Source organism: Diabrotica virgifera, chromosome 3 (assembly GCF_917563875.1).
Source record: "Diabrotica virgifera virgifera chromosome 3, PGI_DIABVI_V3a".
Classification (NCBI taxonomy): domain Eukaryota; kingdom Metazoa; phylum Arthropoda; class Insecta; order Coleoptera; family Chrysomelidae; genus Diabrotica; species Diabrotica virgifera.
This window is the reverse complement of record NC_065445.1, coordinates 42265934-42293109: the sequence shown is the minus strand read 5'-3', so window position 1 is coordinate 42293109 and position 27176 is coordinate 42265934. Positions and strand designations below refer to the sequence as shown.

The 27176-nt window shown below is 32.9% G+C and overlaps 1 protein-coding gene across 1 annotated transcript; it reads left to right on the top strand.

Moving 5' to 3' along the window:
* The first annotated feature begins 1550 nt into the window (after nucleotides 1–1550).
* LOC126882812 (facilitated trehalose transporter Tret1-like) lies at nucleotides 1551–27176 on the top strand. The gene is made up of 3 exons (XM_050647896.1): nucleotides 1551–2167; nucleotides 10860–11101; nucleotides 21313–27176. The coding sequence occupies exons 2-3, from the start codon at nucleotides 10972–10974 to the stop codon at nucleotides 22668–22670; spliced, it is 1488 nt and encodes a 495-aa protein (XP_050503853.1). The 5' UTR covers nucleotides 1551–2167; nucleotides 10860–10971; the 3' UTR covers nucleotides 22671–27176.

Genomic DNA, 27176 nt, shown 5'->3' with positions numbered 1-27176 from the left:
ATCCCTCCGGGATTAAATATTGACGAAACTCCCGGAACGATTAAATCACAAACAAACGAATTTAAGGGATATTTTATTGAAAAATATAATTAATTAGAATGGTAATTAACGTTAATATTCAAATTAATATTGTGACAGTTCGTCATATTGACCAGTCTTTCCTGGGTTAATGCAGCAGGTAACTGACGAGTAACAGATAGGTCCTTTTCATATTGAACTGGTGTTTGTTTCGAAGATCCTGCGGAAACAGGAAGCGAGAATGAGGACTGTGGCATAACTATAGTGGACGAATCGGCGACTTGACCAAATATTTTATCTGAAATTTTTTGTTTATTTTTAATAGACGATTCAATATATCCCTCGGCCACGTTGGAGGATTTCCATCCTCCATGTCTCTTCAGCACGTCTATTGTTGCTCCCGAATCAGCTAACAAAGACGCAGATGTGCGTCTAAAACAATGTCCCGTATAAGACGTCGCATTTTCTAATTTCAAGAAAGCTGCTATTTGCCGTGGAATTGTACCAAACATGTTTTTTCCTACTACTCGCGTAGTACATTCTTTGTTGATGTATTGAACAAAAAATTTTGAATGAGTTGTCCCTGTCTTTCGCAATGCCACATATTTCCGAAATATCGCCACAAAACTGATGGCACTGTTTTCTGAATTTTTGATCACAAAATTTCGGTCAATTTTATTTTTGGTGTTTCTAATCGCAATTAGGAAGGAATCGCCCAAATCTCTCACATCGTCGATTTCTAAATCAACCAACTCTTTTCCACGACAAGCTCCCGCAACGCCCAAAATAAGTGCAAACTACAAAAAAATTGATTTCTTAAAATTTCTGAATATAAACAAATTTCCAAATTTACCTTAAGCATTAAATATTTATCATCCGGAGCCTCCCGTAAGAACTGATCTACCTGCTCAGACGTGAGAATTCTTGACTTCTTTGGCTTAAATCCCTCATTTCTTCTCTTCAAAAAAGCTAATAATTTTGGAAATTTACTTATATCAATATCTTCTCTAATGTTAATAACCGATTTCAGCATTGAGTAATGTGCCCAGAGAGTTGAGGCACAAACCGCTTTTGATTTATCATCGAAGTAGACTAACAGCGCATTTTCAGTAGGTTGTCTCACATTTTTTAAGCGGCACCACTTTTTAAAAGCATCGTACTGCTGCTCGTATAGTTTTCTAGATTTCGGTGGTAACAATTCTTCACCTACTTCGGCTGCTCTTTTATCAATATCAGATACACCTTCTTCACTCATGATACCAATAATTATCAATAACAATGTTTCTTTACAATGACACTAGTAATGACAATGTTTCTAAATTATAACTGTCACAACGCAATGTTACTATGGTAACTTATTTTAAAGACAGTTTATTAAATGAGTTGAAGAGAGAAAAAACTGATTGAAATTATTGAAATAATTAATAAAATCATACCGGAAGTACGAAAAGTATCGTATATACCTTGCGACTGAAGTACATTTAATCCTTCAGGTAAATTATGGCCCTCCCTGCGGTCGGGCCATAAACTTTACCTTCAGGATTAAATGTACTACTTCAGTCCCGCGGTATATAATGTACTATTGCCTTTCAGTTGCCAGATGACGCTAGTCACCTACTCCATAAACGTCAGTTGCAATGCGGGGATAAGCTTTCGGATTTTTGTCACTTCGGGCAGAGAGCAGCAGACCTATGCCTCTCTGATAATGACTCCAAATAGAGTCGAAAATCGTCGATTTAGAGTGCTGATCTGCACTCCCTGTTCTAAGTGAAAAATAAGACGGTTTTGCCTTCGCATTGCAACTGAATAAAAATGAAATTTTTATTTTATTTTTCTAATATATAATATCTAGCTTGGAAATGCCACAAGAAAACAGTTTCAGAAACTTTTTCAGCAATAGTTATGTGCCTCCTGTTACCAAAACTTTGAGGAGGTTAGACACACTGTACAAGAAATTGACACAGGACGCGAATGCCATATAACTGCTACTCCAGTGCTAGACAACAACATTATTCCCAAAGTCTTGAAGCTAAGGCGATCCTATTTAAGCAGAGGATTGGATAGAATTATACAGGTTGCCGTTTTCCTGCCTGCATCATATCCTGTATGATTTGACTAATACACTACCAATGAAACCAAAGTGCAACAGGTAAATACGTTGTTCAAAAACGATTCTCGTATTTATTTAAGCAATACTTAGGCACCTCTGAAACAACTGTCTGATACATAATAATTTAAAAGCCAATTGTCCCAATTGTGCACTACTTCGTTTTTTCTTCTTCTTCTTCTTGTGCCGTCTTTTAACGAGGATTGGAGATCACTTTTTTAAACGCTTTTCTATCTTGTGCAACGTGAAATATCTGTTATCACCACTGAGGTTAGTCCAATCTCTGATATTTCTCAACCAAGATTTAATCTTTCTTCCCTAGCCTTTTTCCTCTCTACTCTTCCTTGCATATAATAAATTATTTTTTCTACAAGCGTGCAAAAATATCTAGTTTCGCGCACGCATTTTAGTTTAGAAAGTTTCGCTTTTCCGCACGCGTGTTACTTTTCCGCACGCGGTTTTTTCTTGTCCGCACGCGTGTTAATTTAGATATGTTAATATGGCCTTAAAGTAATTATAATACATGCAATAAACTATTACTTAGATATTATTTACTAATTTATTTCAAATATATCTTAATGTGTTCCTGTTTTAATGAAATTAACGCGATTATTTCATTCATAGGAGATTCTGACCAATAGAAAGCTAGAGAAATCTAAATTAAATCGATAATTTTTTATAATCTCCCGTCGTTAAGTATATTACGTCAGATGCCCTTCGTTGCTACGACAAAATACATTCAGTGACATTAATGACAATTAATGTTTTAAAAATTATAAAAGTGATGACTTTAAATCGTCAAATATTTATAAAAACTGTGTGTTTAATGTTACTTACATAAATAAATTACAATAAAATTTTGGTTTTGAACAGTTTTATTCATGAAATAATCGCAACAAATTGCACTCGCCCTCTGAAATTAATATAGAACTTTTGCTCTCGTGACACTTTGACATAATTTCACTCGCCTTCGGCTCGTGAAATTAAAACTGTCAAAGTGTCACTCGGGAAACATTCAAAAATTTCAGAGCTCTTGTGCAATTACTACTGACAATTGGATGAAATAAAATTATTTTTACATAATATTCGAAAGTCAAATCGGTAGACAATAACAGTCGTTTTGAATCATCGTCATGGAAACCAAGATCGTCGTCATGCTAAATAATTATATATATTGAAAATTTGGTTTTGACAACCTTGTCAAAGAATTAATTTGTGTATGTATTTTCATATTAATTAAATTAATTGATTAAGATTTGGTAATTTTTTAAAGACTCTTAGAAAAAATATTGTTCCTAACTCTTGCAGAAAGTCTCTTTTCCGCACTCGACTGCTTGCCGAACTCCCGCTTCGCGTCGTTCGGCAAACTGCAGTCGCGGGCGGAAAAGAATGACTTTCTGCATTTGTTAGGAAAATAACTATATTAATATAAATTACTTATTTCAAAACTGTAATTTATAAATTTTGATAAAATACCTAAGTATCTAAAAATCTAAAATAAAATAAAGCTACTTTTTAATTCATCTCCGAAGTTGTAATAATTATTGTATGCTCCCCGTAGCGTAGCACTACTACGACAGCTCTACCCTAGGGCAGGCGCTTTTAAAAAGTAGCCGAACAGAATTCGCATTTGTCTCACCCTTTACGCTAAGCACAGCGCTGTAATTGTCGCTTGCCTGGCCGTGGTGGCACCATTTCCAATAATATTTTCGGGTTATAGGTAGGCTAGATTTTTTTGTGCCTTTGACATTGGTTGTGCCGAGCTGCATGTCGGGACTGCCAATTGCATGTATTAGGATCCTGACTACCAGTTCTGAAAAAAAAAAAAACAAAAAGTTCGAATTTTGTCATAAAATTTGGTATGTGGGGTTAGAATAATATTTCTAACAATTTTTCCAAATAACTTTTTGCGATGTCTCTGACGCGAAACAAAATATTGAAAATTCGTCCTGTTTGTGAATTCGCAGTAGGCCGCGTTTAAAATTTAAATTTCAGTTGACTATCTTAAAAAATGTAAACCATCAAAATGATTGACTGCAAAATTTCAAATCTGTATTTATTTTGATAGCTGAAATCTAAGGGTTCATATTAAAAGCGACAGACTGTATACTATACAGGGTGTTTGGTAAAGAATGGGGCATAGCTTAACTCTAGATTCCTGAGGTTAAAATATGTCGATTTAAGCTAACTTACTTTAGTTGAAAGTTGATAATAACCGAAATACAGGGTGTCAAAGTTAAACTTTTATTTTATTTATTCTTGAATATTTCCTAACAGACATGGGATAATAACACAAAATCTGGTAAGCGTGATTTTTCGGGACGAGAAATCTAAATTCGTCACCAAAAATTTCACCTTTCAGTGCTGATTTAACAGGTTCAATTTTTTTATTACCCCTACATACTTTTTATATCAAAAATTTTATTATGTTAATATTTTTACTGAAAAAAGGTACACTACATTCATCTCGCTAACCTCAACCGTTTTCGAGATAAACGCATTTTAAATCTGAGTGGCAACATAATTTTTTGCATAATATCACTGTAGTTACACCCGAAAAATAACTCAGCCAATAAATCATAAAAATTTACAAAAATGTTTCTCAAATTTCTTCAAATGGAATTTTCGATGCAATGACATAAATGTTATGAGCAGAGACTGGAAAATATGCACTAAAAAATGTCTAAAATATGCATGCAATATGCATTTTAAAACAAGCTGAATATGCACAATTAACATGCAAATATGCATTTATATATGCACTTATTTTTATATGAATAATTTTATGGTTTACGTTAAATACATAAATAAATAAAAAATAATAAAAATAAATAAATAGGTTTGAATTTAAACCAAATTGTATTATTATTTCTTAATATATTTTTTTAACTTCAGGTTTTGTGACAAATAAAACGGCAAAATATTTTATTTTGACCACAAGATAAATAAGAGTACAATAAAATAAATGTACATATTTTTATTGTTACAATATTGATTCATATTTTCTAAACTAATATTATAAAAAGAGTACAATAAAACAAATTTACATATTTTTATTGTTACAATAAATAATCATATATTGATTCATATTTTCTAAACTAATATTATGTCTTCTATCTGTTAATATTTGTTTATAGGCAGAAAAAGATCTCTCAACGTCACAAGATGTAATTGGGGCATATTTAAACTTTGCTATTAGAGACGGATCCATATTAATATTTTCATCGAAGTTTCCAAAATTGATTATATTATTTATTGAACGCAATAAAGTGAAACCCTCATTTTTGTTTAAAACGTCATCAAGTTTATCTTTAATTTTTACTCCAATTTCCCCATTCAGATTTGTTATTTTCTGTTTAACCGAATCAACAATAGACATACTATTGTGAAGACATAAATTTTGAGCCTCTAATTTTGTAATTGAACTTTCAATGATATCGAAATTCGATTTTATATACAACAATTGATTTTTAATAGACTTTTCTTTAAAAATATTTTGACAGTTATCAATAGCGGTACAAGTCGGATCAAAACTTGAAATAACGCTTTTGATGTCGTCGTAGTGTTCAGATAAAAATATAGCACTTTTAAGCCAAGTTCCCCATCTGGTTAATACTGGTTCTGGTGGTAAAGGAATATCGGGAAGCATCTCCCTATATACCTGTACACGTAGTGGTGCTTTCAGAAATACTTTTTTTACATTATTTATTAAGGTGTTTACATTGGGAAATTCAATTCTAACTTTCTCTGCAACTCTGTTTAGGCCGTGCGCCAAACATGTACAGTGAATTAAATTAGGGAAAAAGATTTTAAGATTGGATGCAGGTTTCATCATATATGAGGCGGCATCACTAAGCATTAATAATATTTTTTCAAATGGTACTTGATCAGGTAAAAAAAAATTTGTTAGGGATTCGTTAACAAATCTAGCTATTGTAGCATAGTTTGTTTTTTCCAAACATTTTACACTAATTAAGTATGAGTTTTTAAAATCGCCAGAGTCGTTAAGAACTCCAACAATTAGATTCGCAATTTGTCGACCCTTTGTATCCGTTGTTTCGTCGACGGAAATCCAAAGATAATCGGCTTTTAACTGATTTTTAATACTCGTCATCACATCTTTGTAACATGCACTGACATATTTTTTCCGAAGAGTTGAAGAACTTGGTATTTGAGCTGGTTTATCTTTAATCTTGCAATAAGTTTTTAAAAAGTTTTGACACGATTTATGTTCTAACTTGTGCAGAGGGATATTGCAGTTCAAAAAAAAATGGCATAAATCCTTTGCAAAGGTTTCTTGCCCAACTGACGTATTCTGAATCTGCAAACTGTTCTGTAGAATCTGCTGGCGAGGTTTATTATCATTTTTTGATAGCTTAGTTTGGTGAAGTGAAGTTTTTATGTGTTGAACTACTTGGAATTTCTTTTGACATGGAATCTGGAATATAATGATAATGATGTTTTAGATGTTTTCGTAAATAGATACCTACATTAAAATGATCAAACTTTTTAAACCTCCCCCAATTTTTTTTTATTTCTCAAAGTGAAATTGAAATCGTCAAACAATAAAGTACAGTCAGTGTACCGTAGTATACAGGGTGGGCCACTCTCAACACCTCGCTCTGTATAAGCCAAACCGTTGCGAACTTTAAAAAACAGTTTTTGAAGAAATGGGACGGTTTGTCATTTTAGAATAGACAGACACATAGATGTGCAAAGAAGTTTGATAAGTTTAAAAATCTATTGAAGTGGAGAACTTACCTTTTTATCACAAATGGTGCAAAACATACTTTCACTGTCGATAACTTTTAGATGATTGTTACTTCCAATCCAACTTCTGAGAAGACTTGATTTTTCCCTTGCTACTTTAGGCATTTTCACAATAATAATAAAATGATTTTTTTACACAGTATAGTCAATAACTTGCAATCACAAAAGTTGAATAATCGGCGATTGATTTAAGACTAACCATTCATAAAATAAAATAATCTATCCTACCCTTAAAACAGTGTTGCCAACTCGACCAATATAGTATTTGCCAAACCTCACAAGAATGATGGAATGATCAGTTCAACAGTAGGTATTCCATTATCAACTAATAAAAAATCCCTATAGCAAGCATAACCCAGTACAGATAAATTATTTGTTTTAAAAAATGCTGAAACATGATCCTGTAGTTAATAGTAATCTCATGGTCCACAGACATAAGTACTAATATAAACATTATTGAAGGCGAAGGGATTTGCTGATGTAGGTGTGTATGTGTGAATGGTTAAACATTTTTTGTTAGGAATCAGATTTGACTCACTGATATCAGTTTCAAGTTCCTGTGAGAGAGTTCCTAAGTTGTTTTAGTAATTGTAAGGCCAACATAAAAATTTGTTCTGAATTAGAAGATTTTCGATTTTTACTAAATAATTTTTATATTATTTAATATGCTAGAAAATATGCTATATGCTAAACAAGAAATAAATAAGCTAAACAACACAAAAATATGCCAAATCTAGCATAAAATAAGCTAAATTGGCAACGCTGCCTTAAAATTTCGTTTTGGTTGGTTTTCCCAGAATAATTCATAGTTGGCCGACACCAGCAGAAAGTACAGGTAATATTTGTAATGTTATTCAAAATATAATCGGTATTTACTTAGGTAATTTGTAAATTCTGAGAAGTCTATAAATCTTAAATATCCGGATAATGATACCTGCAGCTATAAATAACGCCCATTATGTTTATGGGTACAACAACAAAGGAGCTTAACAGCAAAATATTTACTTTCACATTTTATTTTAATGGATGTTGATGTTACTAATATATACCTTATTTTTAAATGGGGTAGAGTAAATTCCCATCAAAATATGCATTTATATGCTCTTAAATCTCCAAATATGCAAGGCATATGCATTTATGAAAAACATGAGAAATATGCAGCATATATATGCATATGCATTTTGCATATAATCCAGTCTTTAGTTATGAGAACCGGCACAATATTATTAAATTATGGTTTCAAGTTTATTTTTCGGGTCTCGAAAACAGTTGAGCTTAGCGAGATGAATGTGGTATACCTTTTTTAAGTAGAAATATTAAGAGAATAAAAATGTTGATTCAAAAAGTACGTGGAGTGGGAGAGAAAAAAAATTGAACGTATTAAATTAGCGCCGAAAGACGTATGTAGCGCCCTCTAAATAATACATCATTTTTTGTGGCAAATTTAGATTTCTCATTCCAACAAAACCTCGCTTACCAAATTTCGTGTTGTTATCCCGTGTCTGTCAGAAAATATTCAAGAATAAATAAAATGAAAATTTAAGTTTGACACCCTGCATTTTGGTTATTATCAACTTTGGTACGAAGGTAAGTTAGCTTAAATCGACCAATTTTAAGCTTAGGAATGTAAGGTCCATTCTTTACCAAACACCCTGTACCTATATAATAGGTATGTACATATTATATTATACATTCTATGTGTCGCCTACCCGTATACTGAGGTCACGAGCCGCCACTGAAGTGTAGCAGAGAATATCTATCGTTTCTAATGGTCGGGGAGCCCAAGCGGGGATTTTTGCAGTTACTCGAGCGCGTCAGATTATCATATGGGGAGAAATCTGGTACCCTGCAGATATACCTCTACCATATATTGGCTCTTAACACAGGGGAGTTCGTTAAGGGGGGCTCGAAAAAAAAAATCTATCCTTAAAAAAACTCGAAATTGTCAGATTAAGATAAGGTAAGTTAAGCACATGCAAAAGAGTGTATATTTAAAAAATCTGACGATTTGAGCCGAGCATAAGGAAATGGGTGGGTCCCAAAGTTTCACAAGAAAAAAGCGAATATTTCGAGAAATGAATGACAGATCGAAAAACTAAACAATACGTGCTTAATATTTTTTAAAAATCCATCGAATGATACCAAACACGACTTCCCACGGAGAGGGGTGGGGGTAAATTTAATATTTTAAATACGAATCCCGCGATATTTCGCGAAATGAAGATCAGATCGGAAAACTGTAAAATACACTTACTCAATATTTTTGAAAAATCTACCGAATGGCATCAAACACGACCCTCTACGGAGGTGGGGGGGGGGGGCTACTTTAAAATCTTAAATAGGAACCCTCATTTTTTATTGCAGATTTGGATTTCTTACGTAAAAATAAGTAACTTTTATTCGAAACATTTTTTTGAATTATGGATAGATGGCGTTATAATCGGAAAAAACGATTGTTGGAGATGGAAAATTAAATTAAAAAATGGCAAGCGCCCGCTAAAATGGAAAACTTTACTTAACTTTTTTTGATTTTAAGACCTACTCTTCACATCCCAATAGGTCCCCAAAGCGCTCGAGTGACTGCACATTTAGCATACTTTGCTCCCCTACCATAAGTACGTGGCCCAAATACGATGTTTTTCTTATTTTAATTGTGTTCATAAGCTTTCTGCCATGTCTAATTCGTCTTAACATTTCTTCGTTTGGAACTTTTGTAGTCCAAGTAATTTTCAGAATACGCATATATAGCCACGTTTCGAATGCCTTTAAGTTTTTTACAGATTGGGCTTTTAGAGTTCAAGCTTCTACCCCATGTAGTAGTTGCGACCAAACATAACATTCGACGAACCTCAATCTAATGGCCATACTCAATTTCTTATTTGTAAACATCGACTTCTATTGTGTAAAAGCTTTTCGAGCTATTTCGAGTCTGACCTTTATCTCCTCTTCTTGATCTAATTGTGAGTTTATAATCGCTCCGAGGTATTTATACTTGTCGCTGTATACTTCACTGTCGCCACTTCATTTAGTTACTATACAGTGCTAGTCAAAAGTCCGTACCCCCCCTCTTATCTTTTGAACGGTTATACCTATAATAGTGAAATTTGGAGGGAGGAAATAAACGGACGTAAGCTTCTTAACTAGTCGTGACAGGTAACGTAATAGTGACAGATGACGTTACAGAGCCACTGTGACCGATAATTTTAAATGGGACCTTATGGCAAGTGATACCTCGTTTGAAAGGTATTCGAAATACCTATTCAGTCATACTCATTTTTTTAGGTTTAAGTTGATTTTGATTTTGGTGAATAAATTAAATAAATATAATATTGTAGTTTCGCATTTAATTAATAAAAATCCAAATTTCCGCCTATGGTTTTTTTGTCAAAAAAGTTAACGTTTTTCAATTCTCTAGTAGTTTTTACGTCAACGTCAACCTTTTTAACAAGTAATCATAGGCGGAATTTTGAATTTTTATTAATTAAATGCGAAACTACAATTTTATATTTATTTAATTTATTCATCAAAATTAGTTTAAACTCGAACAAAATTAGTATGACTGAATAGGTATTTTCAATACCTTTCAAACGAGGTATCACTTGCCATAAGGTCCCATTTAAAATTATCTGTCACAGTGGCGCTGTAAAGTCAACTGTCACTATTACGTCACCTGTCATGACCAGTTAAGAAGCTTACGTCCGTTTATTTCCTCCCTCCAAATTTCACTATTATAGGTATAACCGTTCAAAAGATAAGAGGGGGGGTACGGACTTTTGACTAGCACTGTATAATAATTACCCCGTATTTTGTGATATAAATTTATTGTAAATCTGTGTATAGTTGTGCTTATTATAAACTTCTTATCTTAATTTATATAGATTTTATTTATTTCATAAAGCTTAAACAAAGAAACAATTATTGACAAGAACATCTGTCCTGCGCCATAATATAATGTTTATTTTAGTGTATTTTTCGACGCGGAAATTTTTGAAGATAATTAAATATGAACACGTTGTAAATATAGCATTACCTAATTGAAAGTTTGAAGTTATTAGCAGAGACTTTATATCCTAATTATGGATAAAAATGATATTGAGTTACATGAGGTGAAATATATACCTTCTGAAGAACAAAATGTACAACTGAAACCCGAAACTGAGAAAAAGAAGCCGGATACTCTGTTTTTGTATTTTACAGTATTTACAGGTGAGTTTTGAGAGGCTATTTAATATAACAAACGATATTTTTGTACATAACTTAGACTTCTGGATAATATTTTTAAGTAATTTTCTTATTTTCAAATAATTTATTTAAAATATTTCTATTATATTATTTTAATTAATCGTACCTAATATTTTGATTTTAAGAGCAATGTGGTATTGGCACTATATAATTTTTATTAATCTTCTTGGCTCAGCCGAGATACCAGCGGCCAAGGACACTCGGTCGTAGATATTCTTACAAAAACCTGTCATTTCATTTCTTCAGCAGTAGGTACCCATACTAAAATCACAATAAAGATGCACTAGAAATAAACAAACCAAGACACGTTGGATGTTACGAGGAGCACTCCTTAATCATGATTTACATAGCAACCTTTGATTTATGTACGCTTCATCCGTTCCCCCATACGTTTTCCCGTATGCTTCCTGCTACGCCAGTGAAAGCTGATAAATGAAATGTTCATTACTTAAGAAACTGTTCCCTGGTAACTAGATCCGTTTTTTCATTCTCTCCAACAGCAGTATGTCCAGACACCCACAGTAAACTTATTTTGTTTCTTGTTTGGATCCAAATCAGATGCTAGAGATAGTTTCAAACTAACTTGTGAGTCAATTTGATCCGCTTTTACTACCATTACAGCCGCCTGACTCTCTGATATACTTTTTATAAATCTGTCCCTGAAGTTCATTTTTATTAGTTTCTAAAGAGACATATGTATAGCATTTTCCGTTAGGAAGACAGAGGAGTATCTAGGCTTTTACTAAGGTTTAATCTCGGTTTGCTACCATATACTCTCCAGATTTGATAACGGTTTCCTTCTCTTTCTATATATGTAATCGAAGGATGTCAAGTATGTCCTCCATTGTGGTGGTTAAAGTAGTCAATATAGCTCCTGTTATGATTAAATAATATGTTTGTCTTGGAAACTTATTCAGCTTCTCTATGGTGGTCTTTTGTTGGAATTCAGACCACAATGCCAATGCGCCATACATGATCACTCATAATCGTAGGTCTCACTAGTCATATATTTATAACCAGTACATCTGTTTAAATTTCATATTACATGATTTCCTACATATCCTTCGACCGACATTCTCCAAAAAGAAAGCTTTAGTTTGGCGTATATTCGTTTCAGATAGGCGTTTCATGTAAGTCCTTTATCTAATATTATTTCTAGATATTTGACCTCCTCCGTTTCTTTGATAGTGTTTCAATACAGAGCAAGAATTCATACATTATTTAGATTCCATTTCCTTGTGAAACTGTCTACTTTTGTTATCTCCTGAGAAAAATTTATGTTTTGACGAGTAGCTGTTGCGTATACCAAATGGCATCGTTCTGAGTAGTAAAGTCTATAAACGTAAACGGTAAATAGATAAATCATTGATAGAAAAAATTTACTTTTATAAGAGTGCTGTGTCACCATAAATATCTCCATAATTTAATTCCCATTAAATCCCTACTTTTGATATAGTTTCTTAAACAAATAATATATTTATTAACTAAAAGGGAAGTTCCCTAGGTTGGCTGTATACCATATAGTTAAAAAACTCTAACATGAAGTAAAACACTTCTATGTAATTGGTATATTTATTAAAATTTAAAAAATCCCAATGGATTGAGTAAAATATGTCCAATTCGGAACGTTTTCAGACCTATCGGTCCATCATCAGTGAATCTACAATAAAATAAGTAATCCCATTATTAAAATTGAAAGATGGTTGAAATTTTGAAAGCTAGAAAGGTGTGGTTAGATTACTTACGTGCATACTTGCTAAATAGCCCCAGAACCAAACAATGGTTGAATTTTTAATTCGATTTATATTATTCGAAAATAATATTAAACAGGCTAAACGCCGATGTTACAGGATATAACCTAAGGGAACATGGTGAAACCCTACCAAAAACTCAATCAACCATCTTAGGCCAAAGTTGACTATAAAGTGTCAAAATTGTGTAAGGAACTGTTTGAAGTGACATTGACAGTAGAGAAAAAGGTAGTCGATTTTCAATGTTTATTAACCAAAAGGTCATGACAAAAAAAAAAAGAAATAAATATTTTAATATCTGAAAATGTCTAACATTTTTAAATCTATTGGTTTTTGAAAAGAAAATAGTGATATATAAAATTGATTTAGAAGATAAGGTTATTTATGTTGACTGTAGACTATAACATTAGATTGATCAAATTGATAGAAAGAAAGTAAGAGCTGCTGTCAATAATGATAAAAAGATAAAAACAGATAATGGTGAGAGAAGAGAAAGAATGAGTATTAGTTGGAATGTTATTGTACAAAATGAATAAATAGGTAGGCAAGTAATTCAAGTCTATATTGTATTGGTGGTTGTATATGTAAAAGCAAAATATTGTTATTTAAAAATAAATGGATTTTTTTTCCTCTAAATGATGGATTTGAGTTAGGATACAGTCAATATACTTAATAGTGTGCAATATGTAAATGTAGAGGATGGTAATCATAATGAGATGTTTAATTTTATTTTAAAAATTTTTTGAGAGAATTCTTGTGACAAAGTGAGGGTATGTGAAGTTGAAGATAAAGAAATGTATGATTATAGCTGAGTCCAGTTGATACAAGAAGAGTCTTTCTACCTTACACTACAGCCCTCTACTTTTTGTCTTTGACATTTTCCAAGTAATTTTTACCTCTCCAACTAACATTCCATTACTTTCAGTTCTCACATTCAGACCCTTTATTATTACAATTAAATTATATCAATATTATTATTTCTTACTTTGGTTTTATTTTATTTAGCATATTTTCAATATTAATTTCATTTTAATTCCATTCTTGTATCAACTGGACTCAGCTATAATCATACATTTCTTTATCTTCAACTTCACATACCCTCACTTTGTCACAAGAATTCTCTCAAAAATTTTTTAAAATAAAATTAAACATCTCATAAAAATTACCATCCTCTACATTTACATATTGCACACTATTAAGTATATTGACTGTATCCTAATTCAAATCCATTGTTTAGAGGAAAAAATTTCCATTTATTTTTAAATAACAATATTTTCCTTTTACATATACAACCACCAATACAATATAGACTTGAATTACTTGCCTACCTATTTATTCATTTTGTACAATAACATTCCAACTAATACTCATTCTTTCTCTTCTCTCACCATCACCTGTTTTTATTTTTTATTATTATTGACAGCAGCTCTTACTTTCTTTCTATCAATTTGATCAATCTAATGTTATAGTATACAGTCAACATAAATAATCTTATATTCTAAATTAATTTTGTATATCACAATTTTCTTTTCAAAAACCAATAGATTTAAAAATGTTAGACATTTTCAGATATTAAAATATTTATCCCTTTTTTTTTGTCATGACCTTTTGGTTAATAAACATTGAAAATCGACTACCTTTTTCTCTACTGTCAATGTCACTTCAAACAGTTCCTTACACAATTTTGACACTTTATAGTCAACTTTGGCCTAAGATGGTTGATTGAGTTTTTGGTAGGGTTTCACCATGTTCCCTTATAGTCCTGTCGCCAGGGGGGGTACAACGGCCTCTTTTATTCAGATGGATTTACCCAAGTTTTTTTTATGTATTTTGACCCGTAGGACACGAATTTTTTGGGTAACAGTTGATCCGGATGTCGATAAGATTGTTATAAACAAATAAGTTGAGGAATTACATAACAGCGATTTCTCGCAAAACAAACATTTTTTTTTTGTATTTTTTGGGCCATTCTAACCAAAAAATGTTCCTACAAATTTTTTCGTAGGATGCATAGTTTTCAAGATAAACGCGGTTGAACTTTCAAAAAATCTAAAAATTGCAATTTTTTAACCTGAATAACTTTTAAATAAAAAATAAAATAGCAGTTCTGCTTACCGCATTTGAAAGTTTAAGTCAAATTATATCGGTTTTCAATATTTGCATTGCTAAAATTTATTTTTTTATTGTTAAAAAAGCTATAAACACATAGTGTTTCCCGTGCCTAATACATGCGTTTTAACGCATGCTACGTAGAAATAGCCTCGCACTCACTTTTACCTACTCTACCTACTCGTTCGATTTTAAATGGGAAATCATTGAAAACATCACTCAACACTAGGTGTTTATAGCTTGTTTTAACAATAAAATAATAAATTTTTAGCAATGCAAACAATTAAAACCGATATAATTTGACTTGAACTTTCAAATGCGGTAAGCAGAATTGCTATTTTATTTTTTAATCAAAAGATATTTGGGTTCAAAAATTGCAATTTTTCGATTTTTTAAAAGTTCAACCGCGTTTATCTCGAAAACTATGCATCCTACGAAAAAATTTTTAAAAACATTTTTTTGTTATAATGACCTAAAAAATACAAAAAATGTTTTGTTTTGCGAAAAATCGGTGTTATGTAATTCCTCAACTTCTTTGTTTATAACAATCTTATCGACATCCGGATCAACCGTTACCCAAAATATTCGTGTCCTACGGGTCAAAATACATAAAAAGAAACTTGGGTAAGTCCATCTGAATACAGGAGGCCGTTGTACCCCCCACTGGCGACAGGACTATTAGGTTATATCCTGTAACATCGGCGTTTAGCCTGTTTAATATTATTTTTAAATAATGTAAATCGAATTAAAAATTCAACCATTGTTTGGTTCTGGGGCTATTTAGCAAGTATGCACGTAAGTAATCTAACCACACTATTCTAGCTTTCAAAATTTCAACCATCTTTCAATTTTAATAATGGGATTACTTATTTTATTGTAGATTCACTGATGATGGACCGATAGGTCTGAAAACGTTCTGAATTGGACATATTTTACTCAATCCATTGGGATTTTTTAAATTTTAATAAATATACCAATTACATAGAAGTGTTTTACTTCATGTTAGAGTTTTTTAATATATTTATTGTTTTCAAAATAATAATAAATTAATATAGTCATTTGGATTTTTCATTTTTTCTTTAATTGGAAAAGATTACACTGTAGGATGTAAACATCTTTGGATTTTACGCTGTTTTGACCTTTTTTGACCTGTTTTGAACTTTTATCTCTGGAGATAATAGATTAATAGTTTTTAAATAACTATAATTAAATAAAAAGAAACATGAAATCGTTTATAAAAGGTATATTTGTTAAAATCCCTATACAGGGCTACATCATAAAACAAACAGAACTAGTTTTCAATCGGTTGACCGATTTTCATCATCATTGTTTTCCTAAAATGTGTATAACCTGATAAAATGATGTAAAGTAAAGTATTTAAAATTTGGCACTACGATTTTAAAAAGTTATAGGTTATACTCACTCGAATCGAACATGCTAACCACCAAAGTAAAAAATATTTGGGTTAAAACCCTCTAAAATGAATCCGTCATAGGAACATATAAAAATGATGTGAATTTACACATGGATGTTTAAAATATCCAATGTTTCACGCTCGAGGTACCATTGAGCTAAATTTGACTTGTTCACATCATGGCTGTGTGGAAGCAAGTGGCTTTGATAGCTGAAATTCCGAATGGTGGCATAACAGAAATGACAGTTCCACAGGAAGTTAAAATTTCACTGTTGGTATTGTGATATTTATTGTAAAGTTTGTTACTATAATAAAATAGTTAGTATAATAAATGTAAAAATGTTAGTATAATAAAATACTATTAATAAAACCAGTTTTGTATTAACTCGAATTAGAACACACATTAATTTCCTTCCAGTAAAGGAGTCCTCATTTATCTTCAAGTTAGCTAGTCATCTTCAATCTTGGGATGATTTATAGGAACATAGCAATAGAGTACAATTAGAGTATATAAAAGAGTATACAATTACAGTTTATAAAACAATTTTTTATTCATGCACTGTTCGTCGCCTTCCTAGAATGAAGCACGAAGAGTAAAATAAATTAATCTATTAGCCCGGCTACACGCACCGTCTTGCCTGTGTAGTCCAAAACTGTGCAGGCATGACGGAACAAAATAACTGTACACCGTACATTGTCCACACGTGCAGGCGACGTAAAAAATTGGACTGCGCAAACTTCAGTCTTTCAGAGAATTCGACACGATGAGCAGCACGGAAGAGGTTTTTTAATGGAAGCGTTATTGTATTGTTTATTAATAAAAAAGCAACAAACAAACAAGCAACGACGCTGTAGAAGTAAGTGGAGTAAAATGTGGCTCCTGCGGAGAATTTCTTAATTAACTACTGTTTGACGTGTCGATTTGCACTATGGAAATTGTCCGCAGAAAAAATTAAAGAAAATTAGGTTTGAAAATTCTAGGAAAATTTCTCATATTTAATTTTCTTTTATTTTTTTCTAAGGACGATTTCCAGAGTGGAAATCGAAACGTCAAACAGTAGGTAATTAAGAAATGTAATTTTCATTGTACCTACAATTATTATGGCCCAATCCCATACAAACATAATACCATTATATAACTAGACAGTTAAACAATGATAATACTACATTAAACATGCCACAAGAAAACAGTTTCAGTATATTATATAAGTGTATAAACTTTTTTCAGCGGTAGTATACCAATATTGGAAAAAATAGTTAATCTTTAAAAAACGGTAAAAAAATTATATGATTTTAAAGAATTCCCTATTTTAGAAAAATAATAAAAAAATTAATATTACGTATTAAATAAAAGCGTATGCTTCATTTTTCTTATTCCTGTCGGAATATTCTCTACTCTTCACCTTCCATAATGCTGGCAAAGATTTGTATAACTCTATAAATTCAGTTAAAAACTGTTTCGTAACACTTCTTATGTCGCTCATCTTGGTCTATCCATCTCTAAAACTTTTGCGGGACTGAAGAACGGACTGAACTACCGTCCACACGTGCAAGTAAAACTGTAGAACCGAAAACTGCACAGGTAAAATCTTCAGCATGTCGAGGAGGATACAGTCCGCGCTTGGAGGCATGTGCGCGATACAGTCTTGCCGTCCATACGCACGCTCTTACCTGCACAAACCAGACTGTGCAGGCATGCTTTCAGGCAAGACGGTGCGTGTAGCCGGGGTATAAGAATGAATGAAATCTATAAAAGATTCCATGTTTTTTACTTCCTGATTTTCAATTACTACGTATCTTAATACCTGACTTGTTTGATCGTTATGAGAAAGATCTGGAGTGCTGTCGAATATAATTGAATAATACTTAGCCTTTTTTATTTGTCTGATGATACGTTGGCGAACATTATTTCCCAATTTGGCAATAAATTCTTTGTTCCACACACTGAATAACCTATAGGGGAGTAAAATAATTGCCGATGTATGTAATAGAAGTCATTCTCGCTGATGGTTAGTCATAAACGGGGAATTCCCACAAGTCAGTATAGACGTTGTTGCCAGTCGCTACAGAATATCATTAAAAGAAAATAGGTCTGGATCCCGCGTATGAAAAAAAAGTTGATTAATAGCAACCTGAAAATTTGTTAATAGCTTAAGGGTGTCTAGTCGAATAAACTTTGATATATGGGAACACTGAAACAGGGGTAGTTTTAATTGTGGAACAGGTTAAAAATTTGGAACGGTCACAGCACGAAAACAGCACATTTATTTCGTCCGACAGAACAGACTTAAACTCTCCGAATAGAGATTAAACTCTCATGAAAAAATCAGACTGCTATTTATTACCTGTCATAATTCCTGTCATTTGACATATTCTACATGTTCCACTCATTAAAACGCCCATTTGGTGATAAATAGCAGTCTGATTTTTGCATGAGAGTTTAATCTCTGTTCGAAGAGTTTAAGTATGTTCTGTCGGACAAAATAAATGTGCCGTTTTCGTGCTGTGACCGTTCCAAATTTTTAACCTGTTCCACAATTAAAACTACCCCTGTTCCAGTGTTCACACATATCAAAGTTTATTCGACTAGACACCCTTAAGCTATTAACAAATTTTCAGCTTGCTATTAATCAACTTTTTTTTTATACGCGGGATCCAGACCTAAAAGGAATTCCCCGAATTCGTCACAAAATAAGCAATGAAAGATTCCGTGCTCCTTTCAGTCGGTCCGAATTTGTAGTTGCGATGAAAATATAAAATGGTTCAAATATTTACAAAATATTTTTATTATTTATTGGTAAATTTTGCCACCCCCTAAAAAGTGCCGCACAGGGCGGGCCACCCCTGCTGCCCCCACTACGCTACACCACTGCCCTGATTGAAAGAGTTCCTGATCAAATAGTTAGGAGATTAACTATTGTTACTAACACAGTTAAATTCATTACAAAGATGAAATGGAATTGGGAGGGACATGAAAGATGGACCAAAAAAATTTTAGAATCGAGACCTAGAGAAGATGCTTATCGTAATCGAGGATGTCCTCCAACAAGATGTTCGGACCTCAAGCGCTTCCAGTACAACTGGATTCAGGGTGCTCGAGGTCGTATGCAATGGAATTAATTATTTACAGGAGGCCTATATTCATCTTTGGACTCAAACGGCCAATGATGACGTTGATGTGGAAAATGTTGACATTTTCAAACGTCTACCCTATGCCCATGGGCGCTTTTACCTAGGGGGTGGTTCCCACCCTTCTCGGGGGTGAAAAATTTTTTGGTTAAAATAACCACGGAAGTGGCTAGAGAACCTAATTCTAAACAAAAACTGTTATTTAATTTTTTTTTCAAAACTCAATACTTTTTGAGTTGAAAATGGTTAAAAATTGGCCATTTTCATTGAAACATAACACCTTTTCAAACGGTTTTTTGCGAATACTTTAAAAACTATGCACCTAACTAAAAAAACTATATAAAACATTTTTGTACCTTATAAAAAACAAAGAGCTTAGTTGTTTCAAATCGGTGTATTCAACTTGAAGCAACAGAAAAACGGTGGTCGATTTTAGGTGTCTACCACCAATACCTTTTGTAGTGCTTGTAAAAACCTTTAAAATGAGTAATATTAAAGGCCGATTACGTTAAAATTAAGCGAGATATGCTACAAAAAGTATTGCTGATTAATGTATTTTAAGAAAAAATTAGAAGTATATTTAACCTCTAATCCACAAGAATTTTAATGCATTATTTTACTTCTACAATACCTTTTATTATAGAGTTTAAAATGAATGGCTTTTGAAACAAAACAATAAGATCAATTTATAAAACTCATTTTTATATTTTCTTAAAAATCTTCATTTTTCTGCATGAGACTTGAAAATAATAAAAGATACAATAATGAAAAATAAAAACAAAATCTTTATCTCTGACAAAACCCTACATTTTTGTGCGGCATCTTTTTTCGTACATCTTATCATTTTCGAGTTAGATGGAGAAAAAGGATGATTTTTAACAAAATTTAAAAATGCGCTCTCAAATTTGATCTTATTTTTTTCAAAAACCATTTATTTTAATCCTGTCCAACTTTTTGAACATAGAAATACCACTATAATAAAAAGTATTGTGGAAAAAAAAACTATGCATTTAAATTCTGATGGATGAGGGGTTAAAAATATACTTGTCATTTGTTCTTAAAATACATTAGTCACCAATTTGTTTGCATCATATCTCGCTTAGTTTAAATGTAATTGATATTTAATGTTGCTCATTTTAACGGCCTTTTCAAGCACTACAAAAGGTATTGGAAGCATTATACACCTAAAATCGACCGTTTCTCTTTTATTTAAGTTGAATACACCGATTTGAACATGCAGCAAAACAAAAACAAACTCTTCACACCTATCATATATCTTTTTGTATTATAACTAGAAGATTTATGAAGGAACGAATCTCTTTATTTTTTATAAACTACAAAAATATTTTATATAGTTTTTTTCGTTAGATGCATAGTTTTTAAGGTATTCCAAAAAAAATGCGAAAAGTTGTCATTTTTCAATGAAAACGGCCAATTTTCAACCACGAATAACTCAGAAAGTATTGAGTTTTCAAAAAAAAATATAGAACAGTTTTTGCTTAGAATTGGGTTCTCTAGCGACTTCCGTGGTAAATTGACCAAAAAAATTTCCACACCCGAGATAGGGTGGAAACCACCCCAAAATAGAAGCGCACATCGGCATAGGGTAGACTTTGTTTATTTAGCTATTTTCTACTTACTGTGAAAATATCAATTAAATCAGAGCCAAATAACCTCATTGACTTGCTCTATTTATAATTAGATTTAGGTATTAGAACCTGAATTGAACATTTTAAATCATTAACTCATTTTTACCTACTTACTTTTTTTAGCAATCTCAACATGGCTTGTTGGAGGAACTACAATAGTTTGGCCGTCATCAGCAATTCTAAAACTAAAATCCAACGACACCAACATAAACCCATTAGGAAAGCCTATATCAACAGTGGAGATATCGATGCTTTTAGGAATTCCAGGGCTTGTAGGAATTCTAGGATCTCTTCTATTTCCAAAGCTAGCTGACCTTATCGGAAGAAAAAGAAGTTTACAAGTTGTTGGATTCTTAATGTGCGCATCCATTGCTGGGGCAGCTGTATCCACTAGTATAGATATGTTAATTGTTTTTATCACTTTAGTTCAATTCTTTTTCTGTGGTGCTTGGGGAATACTGCCCATTTATTTGACAGAAGTTTGTGAAGACCACAACAGGGCTAAGTTTGGATGTTTTATGAGTGTATGTGTACCACTTGGTCAACTTTATGGATACTGTGTCGGACCTGTATTCTCCTTTCGAATATATACTTTATTAACAATAGCACCTATGATTCCCTTTTTATTATTTTTTTATTTTGCTCCTGAAAGCCCAGTATATATTCTATCAAAGGGAAGAAAAGAAGAATGTTTAAGTGCTTTGAGAAAATTACGAAGAAATAAATCCAAGATAGAGTTAGCAGCAGATTTAAATAAAATTAATCAAGACTTATCTTTAGAAAGACAGTCTAAAGGAATTGACATTTTATGTTTATTTAGCACGAAACAAACACGAATTGGTTTAATGTTGGGATTGATTCCTATCACAGTGCAACATTTGTCAGGAGTTCCAGTTTTGATGCCATTATTGGCTCCAATTTTAAACGAATCCGGATCTAACCTTTCTGGAAACACAATAGCTATAATAGTAGGATGTGTAAAAGTAACTACCTTTACCTTCACATCTTTGGTAATAGAAAGAGTAGGAAAAAGGCCTCTTTTACTCATATCTTCCATAGGCGCCGGAATCTCAATATCGTTTTTAGGATTATTTTTTTATTTAAAGTACATAGGATCAAGTTTTGTTATTCAATTTCAGTGGATACCACTTGTTTGTCTTTTGGGATACTTTATATCTTACTCCTTAGGTCTTGGTCCTATGTCACCTGCAGTCATCGGTGAAATGTTTACTCCCGATTTGCGGTCAGCGTCTTCGTCTTTTATAATGACGACAGCAAGTCTTACATTAACGTGCTATATTTCAGCATATCCTCTAGTTGCTGAAGCTGTCGGGAATCATTGGTGTATGTGGATGTTTGGTTCTACTTGTTTGCTAGGGGCATTAGTTATTTATTTGCTATTTCCTGAAACTAAAGGGAAAAGTATTGTTGAAATTCAAGAAATACTAAGAAATTACTCTTTTGTAAAAAAGTCAAGATAAAAATTTAACCATATTTCAGTACCTATTGAAAAAGTCCCGAAACCGGTATAGACGCTTGCTGCACTCTCTGATTGAACTCGAATATAATGCTGCCGCGTTTTCGGGTTGAAACGAAAATGAAAATGTTTATACATTTTTAATATCTTCTTCTTCTACTACTTTTGCCCTTTAATTCGTCCAATTTTGAACATAGGCTTCCCCCAGTTTCCTCCATTCGCTTCTGTTTAGTGCTTTCTGTTTCCAGTGCGTTCCTCCTATCTTTTTAATGTCGTCTCCCCATCTCATCTGGGGTCGTCCTCTTGCTCTCTTTCCTGTCCATGGTCTCCATTTTTGTATCGTGGTATTCCACCTATTGTCCGTTTGTCTAGCGTTATGACCTGCGAAGCTCCATTTTAGCCTGGCTATATGTTGTTCTGCGTCTTTGACTTTTGTTTTATTTCTTACCCAGTTGTTTTGCTTTTTGTCTGTCAATTTTACTCCTAACATTGCTCTCTCCATGGCTCTTTGTGTCTTCATTATTTTATCCATGTTTGCCTTGGTCAAGGTCCATGTTTGGCATGCGTATGTGAGAATTGGGAGTATGCACTGGTCAAACACTCTTGTTTTTAAGTATTGTTGTATTTTTTTATTCTTTAGGACCCATTTTAATTTTCCAAATCCTGCCCAGGCTAATCTGACCCTTCTTTTTACCTCCGCTGTTTGGTTATCCTTATTTATCTTTATCATCTGTCCCAAATATAATATAATCATTAACCGCTTCTATTGTGGTGTCGTTTAGTATTACGTTTCTATTATCTTGTGTGTTTGTCATTGTTTTTGTTTTGGCAAAATTAATTTTTAGACCTATTTGTTCGGATTCATTTGGTAGTTCGGTTAGCATGGTTTGTAGTTCTTCAAAACTTGATGCTATGACTACTACATCGTCTGCATATCTTAGGTGGTTTAGTTTCTTTCCACTCATGTTTATTCCCATGTTTGTCCATTCCATTGTTTTAAAAACATCTTCCAGTGCTAATGTAAATAGTTTAGGAGAAATAACCTCTCCCTGTCGCACTCCTCTGTTAATTGGTATGGGTTTTGTGGTTTCTTTCAATTGTACTGTCATTTTTTCTTTCTTATATATATTATGTATTACCATTCTGTATCTGGAATCTATTCTACAGTTGTTTATAGCTTTTTCTATTTCCCACATTTCCACGCTGTCAAATGCTTTTTCGTAGTCAACGAACGCTAAGTTCAGATCTATATGGTATTCGTTAGCTTTTTCTATTAGTGTCCTAATTGTTAGAAGATGGTCAGTGGTGCTATATCCCTTTCGGAATCCTGCTGCTCTACTGGTTGATACGAGTCCAATTTGTGTGTTAGCCTGTTGTTGATAATCCGCATGAATAGTTTATATGTCTACGACAGCAGTGAGATGGGTCTGTAATTTTTATGTCCTTTCTGTCGCCTTTCTTAAATAGCAGGATTGTAAGACTTGCGTTCCATTCGTCGGGTATTTCTCCTTTATGTAGACACTGATTAAATAGATTTCTTAATGTTTGTAAGATTTCTTTTTTCCTTTCTTTCAATATTTCAACAAGGATTCCATCTGGTCCTGGTGCTTTGTTGTTCTTTAATTGTGATAGTGTTGCTTCTATTTCATAATTTTCTATTTTTGGTAATGTTTCTGAGTTTACATTCGTGATTGTTTTCTTGATATATTCCTGAGTGTTAAAGTTTGCGTCTTTCTTTGAGGTGTATAGTTCTTTATAAAACCTTTCTACTTCTTCTGATATCTTATCTTTTCTCCTCTCTTCCCGTTCTGTTTCATCCTTTATTGAAATGAGTAGTGGTTTCCCTAAATTTGGTCCTTATTTCTCTCAATTACTTTCACGATTTCATTTTCAGTGTGTTTTCTTAGATCCTTTCTGGTTTTTCCCTAATAAGTTTGTTTAGTTCTACGTATTCTACTGTGTTTCTTTTGTTTTCGCTTATTAGTTTTCGTATACTTTCCATTAACTTAACTGTCCCGCTACTTAATCTATTTTCTTTTGTTCTTAGTTTTTTGGCAGTTTTCATTCCCGCTTCCAAGAGTTTTTCTTTCATTTCTTCATTAATCTTCTGCTTCTGCATTATTCTTCTGCGTTTTGTCTTATTCTGCTATGGTCAATAGCCGTTGGTTTTCTTCTAGATTTCTGCGTCTCTAGTTTGCTTATTTCTATTTTGGCTCGTAGTATGCGGTGGTCGCTGCCAGTTGAGAATTTATTAAGTGAAGTTACGTCTTTGAAGATTTGTTTATTTTGGCAGAGGAAGTAGTTTATTTCATTTTTTGTCATCCCATTTGGGGAGACCCATGTCCATTTTCGGTTTGGCTTCTTATTAAAGTATGTATATATTGCATGAAGGTTTTGTTGTTCCAAATATTCTAGTAGTCTTTCACTCCTAATATTCCTTGATCCAAGTCCGTAATTTCCTATTTTGTTTTCTGAATCTTCCATTTTCTTTCCGATTTTTTCGTTAAATTCTCCCATAACGATTGTTGATTTTATATTTTTGTCTTCCATTGCAGTGGTGATGTCATCATAAAATTTATCAATTTCTTCCTCCTCATGTGTCGTTGTTGGAGCATATATTTGTATTAGTTTCATTCTTGTCTTCCTGTTAATTTCTAGTATGATATATCCTACGCTATCTGATATGCTCTTATACTCGATTACGTTTTGTTTAATTTTCTCTTTGATCAGAAATCCTATTCCTCCATATGTTTCGTCCTCCTTTCCTTTGTAATAGAGGCGATTTCCTGATTCTAGTTCTATACACATTTCTCCTCTTCTTTTGACCTCTGACAATCCTACAATGTCCCATTTGATTTTAGTTAATTCCTTTTCGAGTTTGTACAGCTTTTCATCTTGAGCCATGGATCTGATATTATATGTCGCTATGTGTATTCTGTTGCATTCCTTCTTTTTCCGTTTTCTCTTATTTGTTCTTGTCGAGCTTTTGCCTCCCCCAGAATCCATGAGGCTGATCGGTTTCCCGATGTGGGACTCCGGATTTCTCCTACCCATCTGGGGTCCATATCCGCTTTGTTGTAAGTTCGACATTATTAGTTTGGGGAAAATAGCCTTAAAACACCAAGCTGGCCAGGCGGGTTGGTTAGTTGTAGGGATCACATTTCCTTGACTCCCTGTAACTGTTGTATGGTTATCCCGCTCATACTCGGTCGCCAGAGCCTCGTCTGTTATGTATAAGGAGGCACCGGGTGGGTAATTTTAGACTACCACTCGTGCAGGTGAGGTTGACTTTTGGATCGATTGATGTATTGTTCTTAAGTCCGATCCCTTACCTCCCATTTTTAATATAATATAATTAATTTACTCTATTTGCAGAACGTAGGGAACCGTCTCGTTAGAGCTTTTACCACGCTGAGCAAATGGGATGCGAATTATAAATTTTAAAATTCCCCCATCTTCCTATAGTCTTGGCCTCCGTATGGCTTGTATTTTTTAGAAGTCTCGGAGGCTGTTACCAGAGAAGGTTTCCACTGTTTTCAATCTGATGGGACGTAAAATAATATTTTAATATTATTTTATGTGTTGTTAGATTGAAAACTTAGTCCTTTTCTTGGCAGATGTCGCTATGGCATTCTAGCCATTTAGTTTGTTGCAATTAAAGACTGTACGCGTCAAAGTATCCTGGTTCAGTCAGAGAGAAGAGCATATGTATGTATCCACTGACGAAGAGCGAAAAAGTCCCGAAACCGGTATATATGCTTGCTCTGCACTCTCTGATTGAACCAGAATATAATGCTGTAATAATTTTTAATGTATTCCTATTTTATTGTCGTGATTATGTTCCCCTATTGATCTTGCAGTTTGCTAGTTGTCTTAAATTTCTGAAGACCACCAGCTTGTTTCCACCTTTTCACCCTAACAACTATATATGTCTTCACACTGTGATTTTAATCATTTTTCTTTAACCTTTTGTATTACGAGTCTTACCTATCTCTGAATACTGTTATATACCTATTATTTTGTTGTTCTTTGATTTTCTTGTTTCTTCCATAAGTTGAAGCATATTGTCATTTATGCAAATTTTCTCGTCTCTTTCTTTTCTATTAGATGTTCTTTCTGATCGTGTTAAAGGTTACACAATATTTTGGAATGATTCTTCGGCATTATAATATGTTTTCTCCATGTTACTTAGCGTCTCTAAAAGAATATATATGCGACTACCTCTTTGGTTTTCTTAGCTTTTAGTTTTCTCACAACTCACCTTTGGTTACTATTGTTTATATTGCCATAATATGTGCTTTCGAAGTATATGAAGAGACAATGTGTGTCGATGTTATAATCTCTTTTTTTGAGGATCTATCGTAGAACGATTATTTGGTCTATTATTTACTTCTGCCTGCCAAAACTGTAAAATATACCATTTTGTATTTAGCACAAAATTGTACTGTGATAATAAGATGTACTATTCCTTTCTCATCGTGTAAGTTTTATAATAAAATATAATAGTGAA

Excerpts from the sequence above, each read along its gene's own strand:
- LOC126882812 (XM_050647896.1), top strand. The coding sequence starts at position 10,972 with ATGGATAAAAATGATATTGAGTTACATGAGGTGAAATATATACCTTCT. Across the intron at positions 11,102-21,312 it reads GTATTTTACAGTATTTACAG|CAATCTCAACATGGCTTGTT; the intron begins GTGAGTTTTGAG and ends TACTTTTTTTAG.